The sequence below is a fragment of the Parasteatoda tepidariorum genome, chromosome 1 (genome assembly GCF_982258835.1).
Source record: "Parasteatoda tepidariorum strain Cologne lab strain chromosome 1, Ptep-v5.0, whole genome shotgun sequence".
In the NCBI taxonomy this organism is placed as follows: domain Eukaryota; kingdom Metazoa; phylum Arthropoda; class Arachnida; order Araneae; family Theridiidae; genus Parasteatoda; species Parasteatoda tepidariorum.
Window position 1 is genome coordinate 31519758 of NC_141755.1, and position 17983 is coordinate 31537740.

The window sequence follows — 17983 nt, forward strand, 5'->3', positions numbered from 1 at the left end:
GTTTAAATTTTTAAGATGATGAATTCAAGTTCATATATTTATTTATTATTTTCAACCAATCTAGCAACAAACTCACCACAGAAATTTTATCAAGGAATTTTTAAATGGCGAATTAGGAAATCGTTTAATAAATTACTATTTGTTTTCTTTTTATTTCTCTGTTTTTTTTCATTAAGATAATTAAAAAATAACTTTAAAATTACTTAAAGATTAAAAATCCTTACTAGATCAAAAATCTCAAACAAATATGATTGTTATAATGAAAAATTATTGACTAACTTATGCTATTTATGCTTTCAATACAACGTTCAAATATATTAATATATATATTGATATTAAGCTATTAGGAATTGTTCAGTACTCCATTATTTAAAATGCACTAGAAAGTTTTGAGACTTTACGACGATCCAAATAAAATAATTTTGAAATGAAAAATATTATATATATTTTTATTTTATATATATATATATATATATATATATATATATATATATATATATATATATATATATATATATATACAGTGAATTCGCGATAACTCGAATCTGATAGGACTGACGAAAAACTTCGACATATCGGAAGTTCGACTTACCGTTAGTTTCGGTTTTGGACTTTCAAAATATTGTCGGATTATTTAATTAATTCTTATTAATTACAAATCTTCTAAATGCTTACAATATTTAAGATCATTTCTTTGACAAGCCATTTACGATAAGACTGTTTGAAGCACTTTATGATACCCTGGTCCATCGGCTGCAACTTTGCTGTTGTGTTTGGCGGGAGAAACTGCAAGTTTACGGCTTTCAAATTAGGTAGATCACTATGCGCTGTGCATTTATCCATTAAGAGAATCACTTTTCTTTTTTTTCGCGAAGAATTTCCGATCCAATTTTCTTACATAGTCTTCAAATAAAACTGATGTCATCCAAAACTTTTTGTTAGATTTGCAATCCAAAGGATACGTTTTTACATTCTTGAAACATCGGGGATTTCGGTATTTACCGATAACAAGTAAGGGCAATTTCTCTGTCCTAGACGCATTTCGTTCAACTAGGACAGTCAAACGTTCCTTGCACATTTTGCCCCCCTGAGCAGTTTTCATCCTTAAACATCATAGTCTTATTTGGAAGACATTTAAAAAATAAACCCATTTCATCAATATTGAATACATCATTTTCACTGTATCCTTGAAGTAAATTTGGTAACGTTTCATTTAACCTCTGTTCACATACTTCAAGAGGGACAGCTTTAGCTTCTCCATGAAGAGTGCGAAAGACATTGTGTGTGTTTTGCAAAGAAAGGGGCAAGATATCAGCTCCAAGGTTTTTTTTTTTCTTGCTTTAAAAGATCCAAAAAAATCGAGTTAAAGGGAGTAAAATTCGAGTAATCGAGAATAATTAACATGAAATAGAAGATAAAACGGTCGGGACCTCATAAAAAAATCGAGTTATAGTAATATTCGAGTTATCGTACTTCGAGTTATAGCTAATTGACTGTATATATATATATATATATATATATATATATATATAGTTGAGCGTTTGCCATTTTTAAAAATAGTATGGCATATGTATACTGTTTAAAAAAAAATGACGCGATCTTCTTTATTTATTTTTTGATGGACTACGAGGCCTGAATTGCTTGAAACTTATTGAATTTTTAAAATCAGATCAATTTTTTTTAAATTCATTTTTATTGTATGAGATTTTTTTATTCATTTTTAGCGTACCGAGCGTAAAAGAACTTCTTGAAATACTCATATCTTACGCAGTTGCTTGCAATTTTTTTTAAAATTTTAAATATATAGTTATTAATTAATGTTGTTATTAATACTGTTATTAATAACAACATTAATTAATAACTATATTAATTACTGTATAGTTATTAATTACTGTTGTAATTAATTTTGAATTGCAACAAAAAGTTTGTTTAATTCCATAGAATATTTTTAAAGTTATAGCAAAAGACCAAAAAACAAAAAATTATCTTTTTTTTAATAAAAAGAAAACCTTCATAGCTCCATTAATATTTACGCTAGGTTTACGAAATGCTATGCAGTTACTAAAAACAACAACTTAAGTTATTGGTACAAGTTCCAAGCTTATTGCTTGATTTTCTGGCATAGGGTGTTAAAAAACTTGTTATAGGTTTCTAAAATCTCTGAAAGCTATAAATTTTATTGCTTAGTGCTAAATATCGAGTGAAATAAACAACTCTAAAGTTACAAAATAATCCTTTAGGAAATTCTTGCGAATAGTATGCATATATATATGCTCCCGTGCTTTGCTAGCCCGACGACCTGCGCTCGAAGTCGAGCACTTTACAGTAGAAGAGTTTAACGAGGACCGATACCGCGCACCCTCGGTCCTTACGCAAGCTGATCAAAATGGTCACCCACCCGCTTGCTGACAGCAGCAAGTGCTGTTTGACTTCAATTCTCTAGTAACGTCTTTACGATCAGTCCACTGCTGAAGTGTGTGTATATATATATATATATATATATATATATATATATATATATATATATATATATATATATTTATTTGCGTAACTGAAATTATAGAGGACAATTTCAATCTGTTCAAAAAGTTATAACTGCATTATGCGCTTTTTCGCCATTTCTTAAACTTCTTTTACGTTGAATAATTCCTACTAAACCATTCTTTTTTTTCTAATTTTTCTTCTTCTTTTTCTCGAAATTTTCATTTTGGACGCGAGTACTAACACTTGACTTCATGTCAAAAGCTACGAAAACTGAAACATTTTAATAAAACACTGATTTGATGCTGTTAAAAGTTGATATTTTTATCGAAACTTTTAAAAACATAAGTGGTTCAAAAGAAATTTAAAAATTTTCTAATTTTTAAAGGTATATGAAAGCTACATTTATAAATTTGTAACAAATAAAATTAAATCTTAACAAAATGTGCTTAAAAGAGTAACTAGAATTTTAAAAACAAAATCTTCTTTTTAAATTGATTTTCAGGAAGAAACAGAGCTAAAATGATTGAGGTAGATGTATAGGAGTTGTTAAACGAAGCGATAGTGTAATGAACCTCCAAATAATTAACAAAAAAATTACTGTTTTATTTGAAGTTCTTTAAAAACTATAGTTATGTTGATTTCGTAAAAATGTAAGACGAATTGCATGTTGTTTACATACTTTAGCGAAGATAAAACATAGTTAATAAGATTAATATTTTAAAAATATTAGTTCAATCAGCATAAAATTATTATGTTAAAAATGTTTATTCCAATCTCAATTGGAACAATAATTTACTAGACTTTTACTATTACTTAATTTTTTAAATTACTCGACTTTATACAATATGACTTTGTTTAAATTTGACAGTAAAATATTGTGTTTTAAAAACATTATCAGTGTACAGAATTGCATTGAAAAAATATATAATTGTAATTAATTAGTAAACATGATTGTGGTAGAATATTTCATTATAAAACAATATTGATGTAATTTTAATTTTCAGGAAAGATGAATTACCGCGTTAAAAAAGAGAGATTGTTTACTTTTTATATTTAGAATAAATATAAACATTTGAACAAGATTAATAATTAATCATATTAGAAATGTATGAAGAAAATTTTTAATTGTCAAAAAAATTTTTACATTGTAGTTCTAAATTTAAAAAAAAACACACACACACACACATATTTTTTATGTATAGATATTTTGACGGTGGTACTTGTTTTTATTCGGCATCGCCATTTTTTTTTGTGCATGTTCTTAGCTGCAACATTTTTGTAACTACAAATCATTGAAGACGACTATTTTACGCGTCATTCATAAGAAGGCGGACAACAGTTTCATCCATCTAGATTTGGCTTTATTTCGCTATTCTGGCGCACATGCTTAAAATTTTTATGCTAGGTAGAAACATTTGCTGATAGGAGTGTGAGCAGGTGTGTGAGGCAGGTGGGCCTCACACACCTGCAGATAATTATGGGGTTAAACTCAGGTAGGAACTTCCAAGTATGGACAGTGATGTAGCCAAAATTGTTCCATAAGTTTATTTCAAACATACGTCGGGCACTCGATTCTTGAATTCCACTGCCTCATTTACCAACAAGCCTCGTGTGCTAAGAGTGGTTTAACATCTCTTGATGATGTAATGACGGTAGTCACAAAAATAGTCAACCTCATTTCCTCGCAAGCTTTAAATAAGCGAAAGTTTGATGCTCTGCTGGATGAAGTCAACTCGGTGTATAATGGCTTACTGATATATTATAATGTTCGCTGGTTGAGCCGCGGGAACGTACTTCAAAGATTTGTTGATTGCTTGGAAGAAATCAGACTGTTTCTGCAAAATGAGAGGAAAATTGAACAATACCCACAGTTGTTGGATGTTATGTGGCTTTCAAAATTGATGTTTTTTACAGACATATCAATATTCTCAAGAGGTCAATATTATTTTACAGTTATGATCTTTTATTCATACTTAAATCCAAGTGAATAAAATTGAAAATTTATTTTATTTACATGTTTTACAACACAAATCTATTCACTTATTACATTCATTCAGTTTATCTACATTGTTAAAAAAATATACTCATAAATGCATTGTGTGTATTTACATATGTAGGAACCTTAGTTGAAGGGGCTTATACTGTGATAGTAATTTTCTAGCTACCTAAAATAAATAAAATGCATTTAGTACATTGAACTTACAAGTATTATTACAATCATTAAAGTGTGTGAATAAGCACAGAGAAACTATAAAAAAGTTGCTTTTTCAACTTGGATAATAAACCACCTTACCAGCAAAATAGAGAAGCCTTCATTTTGATTTCTTTAGAAAATATTGTCTGATTGTAAGAGCCATAAGTTGTAAATACATTTTAATGTATTCAACCATTCTGCTTCTAAGTTTAACTCTTTGGGGGGGGGGATATATTCTGTATAATCATAAATCTGTTTTGATGCAACTTTTATTTTCTTTTTATATAAAATAAACATTTAAAACATCTAGTCGAAAATATTGTTGTGATTCAGATAATATCTTAGTGAGATCTGGCAGAAAATCAAATCCAAGGTATGCAGTCAATTTTTTAAAAGTACTTTTTTAAGGTTCCTAAAAATACTTTTAAGAATTTTCCTTTATAAAATCCCTTTCCCCCATAGTTCATTCTGTAGTTAACATATTCGTTTTGATATCAACATGTTTTTTAAAATATAGCCTAATATGATAAGCAACTAATAAACTAGCACTGTTTTTTTAAAACCCCAAATAGACTAAATAGAGTTCTAGTGTTAATTGATGTTTATTTTTATGTTTGTTTAGTGTTAATTTATGTTTAAAACACTATCTATAAAAGTTTGAATTAAGAATAATATGACATGCAAATTTCAAATCAAGGAAAGCAAAATGTTTACCTGTTCATACTTTCCTCTAGTTTTCTCAAAGTAGTAACTGTATCATCAATCAATTGATCAAATATGGAATCAGCTATTTGGAATTTGACCGTCACTTCATCTTGATCGTAATTTATCCAGTCGGGTTCTTCATCTTTAATCTCACTAATTAAAATGGTATCCACAAAATCTCTCTTCTTGCGACCAAGTTTCAAAGTAGACCATGTAGGCCGCTTTCTTTGCCACACATTTGTTTGATCTTTTGGTAAAAGCTTAAAAGTTTTTTCTACTTCTTTCTGAAGTACAGGCAATATTTTATCTTTATCACATGGGAAAGGAGGCTTTGGAGTTAATCTTTTTGGCTTAAGCCAGGGTTGAGGCACTTCTTCTATTTCTCTAAAAAGATATTAAAATAATTGTGATGAAATTGCCCTAACTGCATAATACATAACATTGAGTTAACATTCAAAGTAATAAATAACTATGTTAATGATTATTGAAATCTGAAATTTGGCAAATGTCCACAATTTTTGTTAAAAGTCACTACTTCGCAAATGTCAAAATTTAGCATCCACTGATGGTAAATTTAGAGTTATATAATTATTTCACACTCGTGAACAAATTTTGTATATTGAATTTCAGGTTGCCAACATTCAGGAAAGTATGTGCTTTAAAACTGTGGGAAATAATAAATGGGATTTTTGCTTACAATGGAACATAAAAGAAAAATAAACATAGCTTATAACATGAATTATTTATAACAGTTTCATAGCACCATCATTAAAAAAAATTACTTCTTCACAAAACAAACGAATGTAATATTTATACATGTGATATTTAAGGGGAAATATTGATTTTAAGAATTATAAAGCATAAATGACTTTCTTATTTTTATTTCTAATACTTGAAAATGAATTTTTTGTGAGTGTTAATACATATCCAAGAGACCTTATGTAATAGTAGTTTTGTAAAAACCAAACTTCTTTACAAAATATTAGAAGTTTATGGATAAAACATAAGTAAAACATTTCAATTACATGCATTTAAAAATGTGTCTTAATTATTTTCCATCTACAACAATGTTTCAAAATTTTACCCCCAAATAATAATAAATATATAGTAATAAATATGAATAAATGTTACGTAAAAAGCGTTTTTAAATAAATACAGTGTCATAAAAAAAATTACTGACATGACCAATACAAATAAAAGTGTAAATTTTTTTTGTTGTCAACAAAATATACATTTTTAAATCTCAAAAATGTGAAATACATACTATTAATTAAGCATCTCAAGATTTTACGCTATGGTTATTTTATAAATGCAGTCAAATGTGGATAATTTGAATTCATTTCATTCAAAATTCTGAATCATACAGATTCTTTGCTCAATGCCTAGAGTTTTCAATAAAAATTTTAAATTTAGAAACCGTTGATAATTTTAAATTTGAATTTCATATAATTGAATCACTCACCTTTTGAAATACACTAGCCACTAAATTTAAGGAAAATTACAACCTTTTTTTCCCCTGTATAATTTGATAATGAATATAGAAAGAAATTCAAAAAAAACTATGATTTTCATTAGGAAAAAAAATGAATCATAAAAATGTTGGCAGAAAAAAATTGTGCATTACAGTTTTATGTAGAAAATCGCAGAAACGTTTAAATAAATGGGTTCTAGCCCTAAATGCAATATATCGGTACTGACTTCCCATGCTGCCAGTTAAGTTGTGGGGTCAGACACTGAAATAGAGTATTACTTGTTTCGGCTCAGGTAGTGACTATATCGGGGAACTCAGAAAGAATAGCAAATTGTTTGCAACGATAGTCCAAAATACATTCATTGTATTCAACTGTGGTGATCTGGTTGAACAATGATGCTGCACTAAGCCCCATATCTTTGAAAGAGAGAGGAGTGAGTGTAGAAAAGTGTTACTAGAGCTTGATGTTCGCTTTATTAGAGATTCAGTTAATTTTGATTTAATTTTAACTCTTTCATTGCAAATGACGAGCTAACTCTTCCAGGAATATTGGCCGTGCGTTTGAGACAAGATAACTCGTCCTCTACACTAAGTTTTTCAATATTATAGTAATGTTTCCAGCGACTTATTTAGTATAAGATTATTATTTTCATTTTATAATTTTTACACCTGTAAACACAAAGTGAAAATTGTTATTGATTGCAATTGATTATTATTTTTTAAAATTAAATAAACAAGTTTAAAAAAATTTGAGTTTTCAATCAATTTTAACGCAGAATATGAGACAAAGGCATGCTTTTGTCGAGATGAAAATTGTTAATGAATGAAGGTATGTGATCATATAGTTAGATCATGCACTCTAATTCATCATCATGTTATGAATTTTGTGGATTGAGACCATATTTGCTAGATGGGTTGGCCATGCAGATCTCCAGACCTAAATCTGATATAAAATATATGAGATCATCTTAGCAGAAAAGTTGCAGTTTGGAGTGCTTCATGGTTTTCAAGGGTTACTCCGTGAACAATGGACACAATTTATGAATATTTCAGATTTTTTTCTGATCCTTTCGATTTTAATAAAATCAAATGTACTTTATTATTAAGGATTTCTAAATAAACTGTTATGATGCATAACTTTAACAGCCTAAATCTTTAGAGCTTATTTCTTAGGTGAAAACTATAGAAAGTTCTTTACTTACTGATATAAATCCAGCAAAATTTCTTTAGAAGCGTCAAAAATCAAGTCTAAAAATGTGATTTGACAAGGGATTGTAAGCCCTAACTTTTCTATCACAGCATTAAAATTAGGATCCTTTATGTCTGTTAGTAGGCTTCCTTGCTTTTTAGCAGCTATAAACAGATCAGTTACGTGCTCCATGATGAAGTCAATATTTTTGGTAACATGGGCTACAGGATCATTCTGAGCAGCTGCTTTTTCACGTTTAAGGGCCAATTGTAAAGCAGCTTGAGCATTGAAGACAGCAGTGGGAGGAGTGTAAGGCGGTGGTGGCTTGTTTGGAATTTTGCGGTAGTAAAATGGATACTGTTGTATCATTAACTGTTGCTCTAATTGAGAGTGGTCAGCTTGTGGCATCATAAAAGTATCATCAAACCAATCTATTTCTTTCTTGAAAATGCTTATTTCTGTTTCTTCAGGAAGAACATTTTGCTTTTGGAAAATAGAATTTTCATTTTTCAGCGCATTAGACTTTGAAGGAGTTATTGAGTTAGATTTTACATCGGGATAATTTTCACTATTTTTCAATTTAACATTCTCATACCCTGATGATGTTTTATATTTTGCAGTAATTTTTAATATTGTTGATATAGAATCCTGAAGACACATGTCTAACAAATGAGCTGATATTTCTTCCACATTTTTTTCTGATACTGGCCCTTGGTCAGTATCTCCTTTAACATAACTACTCCTTTCTGAGCTTGTTATTCTGAACTGTTGTTTTGTATCTTTTTTAAGAATACCATCCTTGTGAAATAGACTCAAAACAGCTTTGATACTATCATCAAAAATGTTGCAATACAGGTAGTTAACAATGTTCGTTACAAACATTTCTGATTGGGACGTTTCCTCCAAGTTTTGCTGATTAAAATCAAACGTTGCGATAGCGGAGTCGTTATTGACATCTTTTAACAGTATACTGTCCGATTGATTTTCTGACAACAATGCAACTTTAACATCACTTGTCTTAGATGGACTTTTGCTGCAACCTTCACTACCCTCGCATTCACTGCTCTTGACTTCAACGTTCTCTTTAACAGATTCAGTTACGGATACGGAAGAAATTTCTGACTGATATTCGATTTCTGATTCTTCGTCTTCCACGCGAGGAGTGGCATCGCTATTGCTACTCTTTTCAGAAAATTCTTGTGGCTCTTCTTCGGTTTTTTCAGAAAATTTCGCAGTGCTGACTTCGTCACCAGATGAAGACTGATCTTTTTGAGATTTAGATGAAGTTTTTTCTGTCCCTTTACTATCAGGCTCATTGTCTGACTTTGAGTAGCTAGAATCAGAAACAAATGAATCTGAGGGATAAGATGATTTTGATTCAGTTTCACTTGCTGAAGCATCTTTTTCTGGGATGGATTCATCTGTTATGACTGAAATTGCAGAGCTGTCATGTGATTCAATTTCATCTTGTTTTTCAGTAATTGAATGTGATTTCTGAAACAATTCATTGCTTGAACTAGAAGGGTCTTTACTATCAAGTGTTATCTTATTATTGTTATTTTCTGCATCTGTTAATATTTCTTCTGAATTGACTGAAGAATTATCTGCAGTTAGCTTTAGTTGTTCAGTTTTATCATTCAATATCGATTTCATACTGATATCATCATAGGTTTCAGTGGCTTTAGTTTTTTCATTTGAACTTAATTTATTGCTGGTATCTTTTTCTAAAATAAAAAAAAATCACTTTTACTAAAGCAATAGAGCAAATATAGCAATAAAACATAAATAATCAATGTACACAAGATATTCTTAGGTTGGCAAATATGTTTTAATTCATTTTTCTGTGTTTTTAAATTAAAAATATTAATTTTTAAAGTTCTCTAAATACATATTTAAACTATTTTTCCAAAGACAGTGGTTTGATTTGTATGTCTATAAAATCGAACCACTTCCAAGGGGGAGGGGAGGGAGAAAGGTTTGTGTCTATAAAATTAGATACAGAGAAAAAACGATTATGTGGTGGCGATCCAATACCTATTTTTATGAAAAATAGACACAAACCGTTCTTCCCACACATAATATCATTTTTTGAAATAATTAATATAAACATGCTAAGTTTATTTCACTCATGATATCAAGTTTTACTATAGATTAGATAATAAACAAACAAAATAAAAAGTATTTTTACAATTTATTTATCTTAATTTTAATAAATTTTTCATGCAGCAGGGAAGAGCAAACTGTGGTTTTTCATCATAAAGAGGGTAATTTATATAGGAAAAGTACAACCTACAACAGAAACTTTTAAAAAATCATTTTGAAAAGATAATTTTCTGAAAAATTCATTATAACTTCTACAACTACTTCGTTATAAAGGATAATATTTTGAATGCTATTAACCTTCTTGAGCACAAATTTTTCATTTGAGTTAAAAAATCTTTAGATATGCCATAAATTCATTTAGTATCTCAGGATTTTTGTGTAAAAATTTATTATTACTAGAAATTTTTGTTATGTATAGTCAAAAATTGATGCCATCCTGTCCAAGTGAGGATATATACTTTTGTGGTATTCTTATCAATATATTTTTAATCATTTAAAAACTGCATATTCAAACTTCATTTATAAGGTATATGAAGATATTAAATAATATCAACCATTCTAATAATGTAATATACCCTGCAAAATTAATCAATAAAATATTAAATTTTCACTTCTTTCTTGACTCGTCTATCAATTCACAAAGAGATCATATACAACAACAATACGATAACAACATCTTGAATGACCTGCCACCTGTTGTGATTTTGAAGAAGTGTTTGGAGTCTCCAAAGGATGATTATATACAAATTACAGTTTAAATGAGAATCTGAATAACATTATGATCATAGGTTAGTATCCCCTTGCCATCGGGCTAACTGTGGGAATTATTCCTCTCCATGTAACGTATATGTGGGTTAGTTCCAATGAAAAGTCCTCCACGAAGAATAGTTTGTCCCAATGCTTGATATAGGAGCTTCCTTGTCTTTTGGGTTGGGTTCAAAATTACAAGGCTGCAGAGTTGAATAATGGAGGTTATAAACACAGAATTTAGTCAGCTGTTCAACGCCGGTTATAAAATATTAAGAAAAGCATTATGAAGCAAAAATATATATGCTCTCATATGAGGCCTATATGCACGAGAGGTATACATTCCTATTAAAAAGTTAGTGGAGGAAGAAATTTAATGTAGAGGTACTTTATTGTTGGGAGACTCTACTGTATATTAAATTTAATGTCAACATATAATCATCATCTGATGCTTGTACTTGTTATTTGCATTTTTTTTCATTTGTGCATATTTAGACAGACAGACAAATAAATAAAAACAAAGGATTACCATTTTTATATGAAAAGCTAATACTAGAATCTTTTGATTCTGGACTGCTCAAGGTGTCAGCAATTTTCTTTGACTGAAAGCAATAAATAAAGACTTCAATAATTCATAATAATTTTGTAAGAAAAGGTGGCATTTCAAGAAAACAATAAAGACATTACAATAAGCAGAGCATACCTTAAAGTGACACAAGTAAAATTGTGATTTCTCATTTTAAATAAAGTAACCTTTTGCCAAATAGTGTCAAAATAAAAATGATCAAAGTTGCAGGCGATGAAAGCAATTTAGAATTTTTTTGTAAACAAAATTAGTAGCACTTAGTGCAATAATATTCTTAATTACTGAAAACACTAATTTTGTTTATCCCCTAATAGTTCTGCATGCAGAAATTAACTTTTAAACTTGACTTTCTTCCCCACATATTAAAATCAGTTCTTTTCCATAATTTTTTCTTCTTCTTTTTTTCAAACTAAAACAAATATTTTTCAGACTTCTTCATTTGCAAAACCACCAGAGTGTCACAACTAAGCACTAAAAAGTTTAAAATTGATAAATCACGTGTATTTATCATTAATTAAAAGTTATATTTAATAAAATTTAAATTTATTCTACAAGTGGTGTTAGTTCTTTTTATTCTACTCCTTTTAAACTTTGCCTTTAAATTCTCCAAATGGATCTATTTTGGACTATTCACATGAAAGAAAGAAAGGATCATTTCCATTCGTATCTTGAATATATACTAAATTTATCACACAATCGGAATCCGAACCAGCTATTTCCTGTACAAAGTAACATTTTTAATATTCAGTCATGCAATAAAATTTAAACTTATGCTTTTGATAAACTCATTTGTTAAGAATATCAAATATTATTTTTAAACAAGGCAGTGCCTATCATTTTTAGTATATAATATTCATTTAGTATATAATATAATGTAGTATATAATATAAAAAGATACAGCTAACAAAACAAAATTTAAATACAGACAAAGATTGAATTTGTATAATAACCTCAAAAGCTCTTGTATCTGAAGGCACAGATGCTCGTTTTCTCAACCTGTGAGAATCTATGGCAGTATCTGAGCGAGGCCATTTAATTTGAGGTTTGACACTTGAAACATCATTGCTGTGAGACGAGACAGACTCTACTTGACTTTCCAGCTCCTTTTTTGTTTTTTCTATATACTGGTTGTATGCCTAAAAAACAAAGGAATATTATTGAAAACTAAAATACAACTACATTGAAAATGCATTGATCTATACTAAATTACAAATTATTTTGAGAACATTTCATGTCACTGTATAAAAACATAGTACAAAAACTAAAAAGTTGAAAATTTAAAAATTTTATATTTATATATTTTCAACAATATATAAAACTATAAAAATAAATAAAACAAACCATTTGTATGAAAACATATATTATAAGCCTTATAATTTTAATTGATTAATTTCATAATAAACTAACAATTAGAAATTTTTTTTTTAAAAATAAACACAGAGAACTTGAATAGGAAAATATTTGCAATAAGAATTAGCTTATCTTATAAAAAGTACAAATAAAAAAAGTTAATTATAAAACTTGACTTAATCAATTTCCATGTATAACTATTCTTTAAACCAATAACAAACCTTTAGTTGATGAGAGACATTCAGCATTATATCATATTTTATACATGCTGAATATTATAATTGACCGAGATACAACGAGAGCAATGGGCTACCACAGCCTGAGCACCAATACAATGGGTTTCTGTATAAGAAATGTCAGAATTTTCAAAAGGATTGAAATCATTATACCCACATCACACCTATGAAGGAGGAAAAAATCACTGCCCACATTTCAACAATTTCATAATTGAAAAGTAATTGCTATGCAAAAATACCTGAATAAAATCCAGAAGACTAAATTTAAAAAGACAAAAACTTCTTTTAAATAATAATACTGTCACTCTTATATTTGTTTACATTTTCAGAAGAATGTGAATTTTTCTTAACACATTTAATTGTATTTTTACGAAACTATAGCAAGGTAAATGCTGTTCAATGATTCGCTAGCTGCTACACTTTTAACTCGGTTTAAACATAGAAAATCCAGTTTTAAAAGGAAAAATGTTATAAGTAGCAATTGGTTTTGAATATTATATCCATAAAATTTTCTGATCTAGAAGAAACATTGAACAATACAAAATAGATAACACCTAACTGAAATATAAACAAGAAAATTCATGAATACAATAAATGCCAAATCATCTGAAACTAATATTAAAAAAAAAATTGAAAGTTTCAATTATGTAATACTTCAAGTTGTTTTTGAAGAGAAAGCTCTTTTTCTTTCAATTGCTCTCTGTACTTCTTCTTATGTTCCCGCTTCAACTTCTCAGCTTCAGCTCTACGCCTCCTCAATTGCTCAGTTAAAGCATGAATACGACCTTCAATGTCACTTTGATCAGAAGCAGTTTCTATAAAACAAAAGCAATAAAATACATTTTAAAACATTAGATTAGCTAACATAAATTTTTCAATAATAATCTTTGCTTAGTTTCCTGTCCCCTTTCTCTCTTGTATAAAAAAAGGGAATTGAAAACTAAGTCCACTTCCAAAATTAAATATTGCTCAATTGAATTGATAGTGCAGCTAACTTTTTGAGGGAAAATTCTTAATCTTTAAAACAGCCGACAAAGCAAACTCTTTACATGTAAGAAGCAGGAGGTATAAAAATTACCTGAATGTGATATAGTGTATGAATCATCTGATCCACTAGAATCGTGTCTTTTCATACTGCGAGGAATGAGAGGAGACCTAATGCTGAAGCCTTTATCTTTCTTATTATTTAATGTCTGTGAAGTGTGCTTAGTTTCAGAAGAAGTAGGAAGAGGTGAGGATGCTTTTGGACTTGCTAGAGATCCAAATGATTCAGAATATATTTCTGAGTTAGATGAGGCTTTGGAGACTGGTGACCTAAACAAGAAATGAATAAGCAACAGTCATGAGCTGGGTTAACAACTACAAAGAGCTTTTTTTTTTTTTGCTATTCAAACAAACATTAATTTGATTTTTGATTAAATCATCATAAGGATTGAAGGCTAAAATAGAATGAAAAATTTGAAAAATCCTTTTATACTTTTTTTTTTACTTAATATTACTCTATTTAATCTTTACCCAGTAGTTGCCTAAATACGAACAAAAATATGACTAAAATTTTATTAAATGATGTAATTGTCATATACCATGATCAATTTAGTCATGTTGGTGGCAAATATGATCCTTTTTATAAAAACATTAGTGTTCTAGCACTAAATTTTTACATCAAAAAATAGTATATGTGCAGAAAATTAAATACTTTTAATTACTAGAAATCATTAAAAAAAACGTTTTTGTTATAAAAAAAAAACATACTTTTTCTAAAAAATTTTCAGTTTAACTAATAATTGATTTAGAAAAAATATATATATACATACATATATTGAGAAAAGTGATTATTCAAATTCGAAATTCTCACATCGTAATATCGTATAAAAAATTGAGTTTTCTAAAATCATGCAGAATTTCGTAGTAATAACTGCTGAAAAGGCGATTGAGAAACAAAATATATTTACAATGGAATCTGTTCAAATTGAGCGCATTAAAAAGACATGACTCAAATTTGCAATTAATTTTTTTTTATTTTGTGTTGAGAAGAAGCTGCTGCAGGTTGCCAACCCAATTTCTGCTTAAAAAAAACATAGCTAGGAGAACAGAAAAGTCTCCTAATAGTCTCTTTTTCCTGAAAATAGTTGCTTTTTTAGCCTTGAGAAGCAAAAAAATTTGTCAAATTTGTCTCAGGTCAATAATAGTTGCAAATAGTCGCAACCCTGATTTTGTAAAACCTATTTTTATAGTTTAAATTTTAAAAAAAAAGTTTTTTTTTCACATACTACTCTACAAAAAATTAACATTTTACTATTATTTTAAATCTTACATTCTAACTTCATTTCTAAACTTTCAAAAGGAAATGCTAGCTCAAATTTTAATATTATATTGAAATTTTTTTCTTTTCTTTTTTGTTCTCCCTTTAAAACTCTAGTAACCTAAACATTACAAAATCATGTATAGCCATTCTAATAACCACTAAAGCTAAATAAAATTCGTCTTTATATGATTAAACATGTGTTAGTTTATATTATGTTCAAACAAAATCCTGTTTAAACTTCTTATTTTTGAAGAAAGTAAATGCTTAACAAAAAAATTAAGATAATTGGTAAATTTTAAAAGCTGCACTGGAAATTTTTTTGTTTAAACAAAATTATCAATTATTATGATAACAAAATTATTAATTGTTTTCAGAAATGAAGGTGTGACAACTCTTTCAAAAATTGAAAGTAAATAGTTATGCTTTAATTTTAAGGTAATTTATGGAGCATATGTACCTAAGTATTTTTAGTCACCTACAACTACCAATTTAGATTTCCAATGTGTTTTTAGTATATGCTTATCCCATTTGCACTTGCGCACGATTAAAAGTATTCAAAATATAGCAGCTTGAAATTGTGGAGACTCAAGGTCTGTTCAAGTGCAGCAAACAGGCAGGCATGATATAAACATGTTCCTTTATAAAATCATAATAAAGAACTATATGTACTCACTTAAAATTGGGTGACGTATTACTTGATGAAATTTCTTCAATGGGGGAACTCTCAACTGTTTCAATGACACTTTTTACCAAAGATGCTTCACTTTCGATTTGCTCCTCTTCTTGAATTGAACTATAAAAATGTTTAATTAAATAATCGGTGTTAATAAAACTGTTAATTGCTTTTTATTTTTAGAAAGATTGAAAGATATTTAGAAGATTACCACCTTTACTAAGGATTTTTCTTTATTCAATCTTATATTTTTTTTGACAAATAAAGATTTCACTTACAGAATACTACTTTCTTTACTATTATTTCTTTTATGCAAACTCATTTTAGAAAGCAAAATTTCAAGAACATTATTTGATAATGTTCCGTAAAGTCAGAAATGGAAAATAAACATCTGATGCAATAAAATAATCAGAAAATTGAATTTTTCAGCAGTTTTAAAAAGAATAATATCCATAAATGTATTCCTGAATATTTTTGAATTATTCTAAATATGTATCACTGAATAACATGTTATAAATTATTTTAAGATGTGTCCCTAAATAACATACTTTAAATTATTTTTAACATGTATCCCGGATTAATATGTTTTGAATTATTTTTAATATTAATCCTTGAATAACATGTTTTAAATTATTTTAAGTACAACTTAATAACAAACTTAGTAACTTAATAACAAATTTTGAATTATTTTTATCACGAATTCCTGATTAATATGTTTTGAATTAATTCTAACATGTATCCTTGAAAAACACGTTTTACATTATATCCCTAAAGAACACATTTTAAATTATTTTTAACATGTATACCCAAATAACAAAGTTTTAAATATTTTTAGCGTGTAAAGAAGATATTTTAGACATTTTTAGAATAGCAAGTTTTAAATTATTTTTTAAATATATCTCTGAATAACATGTTTTAAATTATTTTTAACATGTATCCTTGAATAATATGCTTTGAATTATTTTCAACATGTATCCCTGAATAATATGTTTCGAATTATTTTTAATATGTATCCCTGAATAATATGTTTTGAATTATTTTTAACATATATCCCTGATAATACTTTAAATTATTTTCAAAGAAGACTTGTAATCTAGTACTTCATGACTTTTAAGAGTACCTGTGAGAAGCAGCACTGGAATTAATACTGTCCTTTGCAGTTACTTTTTCCTCAACGCTGCTTTCGGAAGCACCAGAAGAATTTGCTGCAGTTAGATTTTCCTCAGGTACAGAGTCACTTTGGTCATTTGTTATGACTTCAGAAATCGCTTTTTCTGATGAGACACTCCCACTTAAACTGCTTTGAATGCCATATATCTTTTCAACCTCTTTATCCATGGATGATTTGTCTTTAACTGAAATTTAAAATTACAATAATAGGTTGGTTTTATAAGAAAAAAACAACACATTTTTAAAAAATATTATTAACAAAAGGCAATTAAAAAAAAAGATTTCTACCAGAAAGAACAATAATGCTCGAAATGCAGCTTTACAAAATGCAATCCATTTTAACAGTTTATTGTTTATGTTTAGTATAATCTGAAAGTTAAAATAAAATTATATCTTTTGGTATGTTGAGGGTTAAAATGCATAAAATTATCTGAAATTAATAAGTCAATGCATTTTAAGTAAGCAGTATTTTTAAATGAGTAAAATGTGATTTAAAAATCTTAGTGGGACAGCAAAATTTGAACCCAAAGTTTAGTCAAGAAAAGCCATTAGAGCAATGCTTATGCACTTCTAAAATGAAGCAATCTGCTTTCTCCTTGCTTTTACAAAATTTGAAATAGTTGGTTAAAAAGTATGTTTTTTAAGAGATAAAAACAGTTACATTTTTAGTGGATAATATTATTGTCAAAAATAAGTGGAATGGGTTTCATCCTATCACCCTTAAAAGGCTTAAAATTTAAAAAAGAAATTCTGTTTTACAGATTTAGAAT

The 17983-nt window shown here is 28.2% G+C and overlaps 1 protein-coding gene across 2 annotated transcripts in view; it reads right to left on the bottom strand.

The window, feature by feature from the left end:
• Positions 1-4468: 4468 nt before the first annotated feature.
• LOC107439633 (uncharacterized) overlaps positions 4469-17983 on the bottom strand; it is a 63111-nt gene continuing 49596 nt past the window's right edge. For both annotated transcript variants that reach the window (XM_016052298.4, XM_016052297.4), the window contains 9 exons: positions 17164-17398; positions 16044-16163; positions 14144-14379; positions 13720-13880; positions 12430-12615; positions 11423-11495; positions 8057-9767; positions 5393-5767; positions 4469-4649 (listed from right to left, as the gene is read on the bottom strand). In XM_016052298.4, the coding sequence (XP_015907784.3) occupies positions 4646-4649; positions 5393-5767; positions 8057-9767; positions 11423-11495; positions 12430-12615; positions 13720-13880; positions 14144-14379; positions 16044-16163; positions 17164-17398 (3101 nt within the window). In that variant the 3' untranslated portion in view covers positions 4469-4645. The remainder of the gene's footprint in view (positions 4650-5392; positions 5768-8056; positions 9768-11422; positions 11496-12429; positions 12616-13719; positions 13881-14143; positions 14380-16043; positions 16164-17163; positions 17399-17983) is intronic.